At 34.5% G+C, this 5,808-nt stretch overlaps 1 protein-coding gene across 1 annotated transcript; it reads left to right on the forward strand.

Moving 5' to 3' along the window:
- The first annotated feature begins 501 nt into the window (after positions 1-501).
- On the forward strand, positions 502-4,493 carry LOC103965544 (transcription factor MYB46-like). Its single transcript, XM_009378610.2, has 2 exons — positions 502-985; positions 3,300-4,493. The coding sequence occupies exons 1-2, from the start codon at positions 687-689 to the stop codon at positions 4,030-4,032; spliced, it is 1,032 nt and encodes a 343-aa protein (XP_009376885.2). The 5' UTR covers positions 502-686; the 3' UTR covers positions 4,033-4,493.
- Positions 4,494-5,808: the final 1,315 nt, after the last annotated feature.

Raw genomic sequence — 5,808 nt, forward strand, 5'->3', positions numbered from 1 at the left:
ATAAATTGCTACAAGATGGAGTCTTTTTTACTTTTTCTAAATTCATCTACATATGAAGCTTAAACATGGGATGTGGATCTCTTGGCTAATCAGCATTGAAGCTGAAATGGATTATTCTTGATTATTTTATTCTTTATCTTCAACAATACGTGTAGAGAGAGAGACATTATGTGAAGTGGAAGCAAATTTATATGTTGGCTTGGTTCCAAAAAGAAAAAACACACACAAAATACTTCATATGTACACATTTATTTTATTTGATGCTTTTATTATATAATATGATGATTACCTTGCAAATGAAGAAAATAGGTATAGAAAAGAGACAAAGGTCATGGAGTCAAAGACAAGACGATCCCACCTCTCTCTTTCTCTCTCATGCAGCCAGGTCCCTGTCCAAACCGTTTTCTACCCAGACACATCAACAAACTCTCTCTCTCTCTCTCTCTCTCTCTCTCTCTCTCACTCTCTCTCTCTCTCTCTCTCTCTCTTCCCTATATTGTAAGCAAACCCCACAACCATCACCATCATCATTATCATCATCATTCCCACCATATGAAGCCTTGTGTCTCTCTTTTTCTCTATAAAGTCATCACATATTTACATCAAACTAGTTGGGAGAGAATAAGACATCCAAAACATTAATTCTTGATAAGCCATCTCCTTTCACCCATCGCTCTCTCATCACAATGAGGAAGCCAGAGCCCTCTTCTGCAGCAGCAGGCAAGAACAACAAAGAGAACAACTCCAACAGTAAGGTCCGAAAGGGTTTGTGGTCGCCGGAAGAGGACGACAAGCTGATGAGGTATATGATCAACAATGGCCAAGGTTGTTGGAGCGATGTGGCAAGAAATGCTGGCCTGCAGAGGTGCGGCAAGAGTTGCAGATTGCGCTGGATCAATTACTTGAGGCCTGACCTTAAGCGAGGTGCCTTTTCGCCCCAAGAAGAAGAGCTCATTATCCATTTGCATTCTCTCCTTGGAAACAGGTTGTTTATCAATTCACACTTTTTACTAAATACATGTTTGATTTTTGTATATTCATGCGAAAGCTCTTCTAGTTTTTGTTGGTGTCACTTTCCATAAACGTATCGTTGATTCTTCGGAATGTTTTGCATATGCATGCTGTTGTGATTAGTAAATTCAGATGCACAAGAAGTTACTAATTAGCTATATATTTTCCCAATGATACGCACATTATACAGGATAAGCTGGCATTCTCTTCTATTAAAGCTTTGGTGCGGAACAGTAAATTCTAAGAAGAAAAAAATTATGGATGTCAAATAAATGAGAAGACTGATGTGACAAAGTTTATAAGAGGATTTTAGAATGGAATAGTTGTTGAGAATATACAATCCCCATTATAAGTCATTGAAATTTTGGGGTCTCTACACTCTTTATTGACGATTTGACAATTAGGTTTGATATGGATAGACCCCAGATTTAACATGATAGAGCAATTCTGACCACGTGTCTCAAACCATTTGATACGCATTTCTTAATTACTAGTTTTAAGTTTTAATTTTTTGAAAACGAAAAACTTATTTGATAACTGTTTCAGTTAATAAAAGAATAAAAACTGAAAATTTAAATTAAGACAATTTATTTTTTTTAGCTTTCATTTTCTTGGAAAACAAAGTCAAGTCAATTTTTTAAAACTGACAAAAGAAGAATTCAAATTTTAGTTTTCATATTTCATTTAAAAAAAAAAAAAAAACTGAACACTGAAACAATTACCGTATAAGTTTTTAAGTTTTTAGAAAAAGTAAAATAAAAGTTAAAAATTGTATATTAAATAGCATACTATACATGTCATCTACTATGACCTTTTGTTTAAACGAATATAATTTTCTTCTATCAATGAAAAGAAATACCACTAAATTTCAAGACGTCATTAATGTGTTAATTCACTTACCAGGGGTGCTCAAAATATAATATTTTATATATAATATATGTATACACTATAAATATATTTTATTGTAAACAAATTAAAGCATTTTTGCACGACATGTATATAAATATAAAGTAATGCAACACTTACCACATTTATACAACCTCTCTAATAGAGGTATGATCCACTAACACATGTGAATTTTATCTCTATTAGAAATATAGTACAAAATGTGGTATGAAAAATGTGATAAGAGTAACCCTTGATAAATATATAGATACTGTGTTGGATATGTTTGCATCAACCCATATAGAAAAATAATTTATCCTTTGTCATAATACAGGTCAAATGCATAAATAATAAGTTGGTTGAGTTTTATTTATTTATTATTTTGGGATTAGTATGCCAATATTGACTATAATATCGCAAATATTGAAACTCATTAAATTTTTGGTATATATGAAAGTGAAAATGGGTTAAAAATTACGTATATAAATTCATCTAAACTATAAGGAGGAGGGTTTGAACTTAAAACGCATTGGCTTGAAAAATAAATACTCTATTTATTAGGACAATCCATTACTTGCTATTCCCTTGTTGTTCTTAGAATAATGCTTCCCCTATTGTTTTAAGAATAATGCTATTTGCGCTACAAATTTTAATATATGCAAGACTCACTTGAATTAAAATGTATAATTTTTGTTTAAAAAAAATAAAGGTATAGTTATTCGGTCCAAATCCTATATAAGCTTACATGCAAATTAACCATCAATACCCAAAAAACATAAGACAACGACTGATACTAGAGTATTGTCTAGTGTAAAGGGAACATAAATTGTAAAATGTATAATTCACTTGGGTTTCTTATATGTTTCCTAGGGCTTTGGCTGCCAAAAGCTACAGTACACTAAAGAAACTGATACCTCAATATGATGTCTACATCTCTACCTTTCGAGTCGAAGACACTCAAAATATTTATGTGTTTTAATTTAGGAAGGCATGCAAGTCATGCATTAAGGAAACGCATATAAGACGCTAAATAATAGACATAATATTTTATATATACAATACACACACACACACACACACATATATATAACTCATCAAACACTGCAAGTAGCCCTTTACCATAGTGGTGGATAGGTGTTGTGCCCTTGCATGATGGCGTGGGTTCGAACCCTGTCAATGGCTAATCTAACATTTAACTTACTAACTCTATCGTTTCACTCAAAAAAAAAAAAAAAAAAAAAAACTAATCGAACACTAGTTGTTGGGGAAAAAAGAAATCAAACACTTCAATATTTTCTTGTTGGTCAAGAATGAAACACTCTTGTTAAAACCAACTCTTTTAAGTGGTTGATAATATATGACTTTTTTTTTTTTTTAACTTATTTGTTTTTATATACGTGTAGGTGGTCTCAAATTGCAGCCCAGCTGCCAGGAAGAACTGACAATGAAATAAAGAATTTCTGGAATTCAACAATAAAGAAAAGGTTAAAGAATTTGGCATCCTCCAATGGCTCACCAAACACAAGCGACTCATCCCCAGAGGCTAAAGATCATCGTGTGGTGGCAGCCGGTAGGTTCATTATTCCTAGCCAAGAACATGGCATGGTGTCAATTTACAGGGACTCAACACCGTCATTCATGCAATCTGCGGTCCTCAGCCACATGTTCGATCCATTTCCTGTGCTCGATATTGATCAGGGCGGCCTAACCTTGTCCGGTGCAGGTGGATACTACAACGCCAACCCATGCATAACACAAAGGGAGATTGGAGTCGGTGGTGGTGGTGATTGTTATGATTTTGGAGAAAACGGAGGGTTTGGGAGTGGGGATGTTGATATTGGGGTAGAAGGAGAGATAATTGTCCCTCCCCTTGAGAGTGTGAGCATTGAAGACCAAAATATTAAAACTGAAACCACCTATGGGGATAGTAATAATAATAATAATTACTACAATAATATAAATAGCATCCTCACCTGCAATAAAACTAATAAAAATATTAAAGGTGAGAGCATAATTGGGGTTGGGAATTACTTTGACGATGATCAGGAAGAGTTAACAAGGGGGGACTGGGACTTGGAGGATTTGATGAAAGATGTTTCATCTTCCTCCTTTCCTTTTCTTGACTACCAAAGTTGAGTAATTGCCTTCAAATATTCCAACATCTTTTTTTCCCTTTTCTTTTTAATTTTCTTCACATAATCTTTATTTTGTCCTTTTTTTTTTTAATTTGAGAATCTCCTTTTATTCCTGAAGGTTAATAGAAAATTATTCCTAGTCATAGACTGCAGAAGTACCACAGCAGTGTTTATTCTACTTTCATATTACCACATGGTATAAGAAGGCAAGGTAGCTTAGATGAAGTGGGACAGTGGCCTGAAATAAAGGTCACACTTGAGTATATATAAAGTGGTAAGGAAGAGTCTTGTATGTATCTGTTTTTTTCATGGCGCTGAGATGCTTCAAATAGTGTGATATTTTGTGAAGGAAGATGTGAATAGCTACATAAAATGTAAGGAGAGATGCATCAAGGTTAATAATAATAATTAGTTGGTATGTATGTCAATTGTAGTTATTATGAGATGTACAAAAAGAATAATGGTAGGTGGAGTTTTGTTTTCAAAGGGAGATAAGTAGGTTGCACTACACATTTGATGAAGATAATTTACTTATGTTCCCTCTTTGTCACTTTTATTTTTTTTTAATTATATCAAGTAAATATTTCATAAAAAATTGTTACGACATTTTTCTTTAATGAACTTAAATAAAAAAAGCATGTACACTTGTCCTAGCAAAAAAATGCAATTTTCAGTCTTGACAAAATAATTACCTACTTTTAATCAAAGACCAAAGCCATGCGCCCAAGAAGTGGGGCAAGGAGGGGGTGGTTTGGCCAATGGATATCCGATGCATAAGTTAGTTTCTCTAGAAAGAGGGAGAGTTTAGGGCTTAATTGCGTAGCGAAAGCTTACCAAAATTTGGTGTAGAATAGGTTATTTATAGGGAGATGTGGCTGGCTATGGGAGAAAGATCTCGCGCCATGTGTCATCATCTAGTTGGCCAAGGTGCGTTATCTGTTAGAGAGGAAAAAATTATCCTAAAGATATTATTAATTAAATAAAATATTGGGGGATTATCGTGTAGTTTCCCTGATTGGATATGACTGTGATTCCTTACTTGATTGAGTTGGTATTCAACAAAGGAAACTTAATGATAGGGATTAGTTATTAATCCCATCTTTTATTCCCTTGTCTTATCTTCTTGCCATGGGCAGCGAAGCTTGGAGAGATTGAAGTCAGTAGTTCAAGTCTTCAATAATGTTGAACTGCAGGTGGAATATAAATGTGGGTCTCGTCAATTTAATAACAGCATCTTTGTCAGTTGCAGATAAAATTTCACATGTTAGCTCCAGGATTTTTTAGATTTTTTTTTCCTCCACAAATGCCCCACACATGTTGTGCTACATGTAGAAAGGTGCAAGAGGTGTAGTAATCCCAAGCTGAGTGGGCTAGCCAAAATTTGTTTTTTAATTTTCTTTAGATTATGAGTTTCAACTACGTCTAGAATTTATTTAACTCTACCATAAATAGAGGATCAAATAAAGCTAGAGAACAGTTATTTTCCAAACAAAAAGGAGAGAAAACTGGAGGAAATTGTTCCTCTCCCCCATTTTTCTTCTTTGCTTGCCCTATGAAGAGTTGATCGTCATTGCCTTCTTCATTGTTGTAGCTATCATACCAAGAGGTAAGACAAATTTCCTTTCTTTCCCATCACTACCACGGGGTAGTTTAGGATTGGTGAGCAGTGGCATATGTGGTTGACATGGTTGTAGAGGTTGCCTGGAGGTTTGCGGGGCTTGGCCAAAGCCGAGAATGGAGCTGCGTGGGTGGCTAGAGTTGCTAAAGATGGCTAGCG

Source organism: the organism of the source record quoted next, unplaced genomic scaffold, assembly GCF_019419815.1.
Source record: "Pyrus x bretschneideri cultivar Hongxiangsu unplaced genomic scaffold, Pyrus_bretschneideri_v1 Contig75, whole genome shotgun sequence".
In the NCBI taxonomy this organism is placed as follows: domain Eukaryota; kingdom Viridiplantae; phylum Streptophyta; class Magnoliopsida; order Rosales; family Rosaceae; genus Pyrus; species Pyrus x bretschneideri.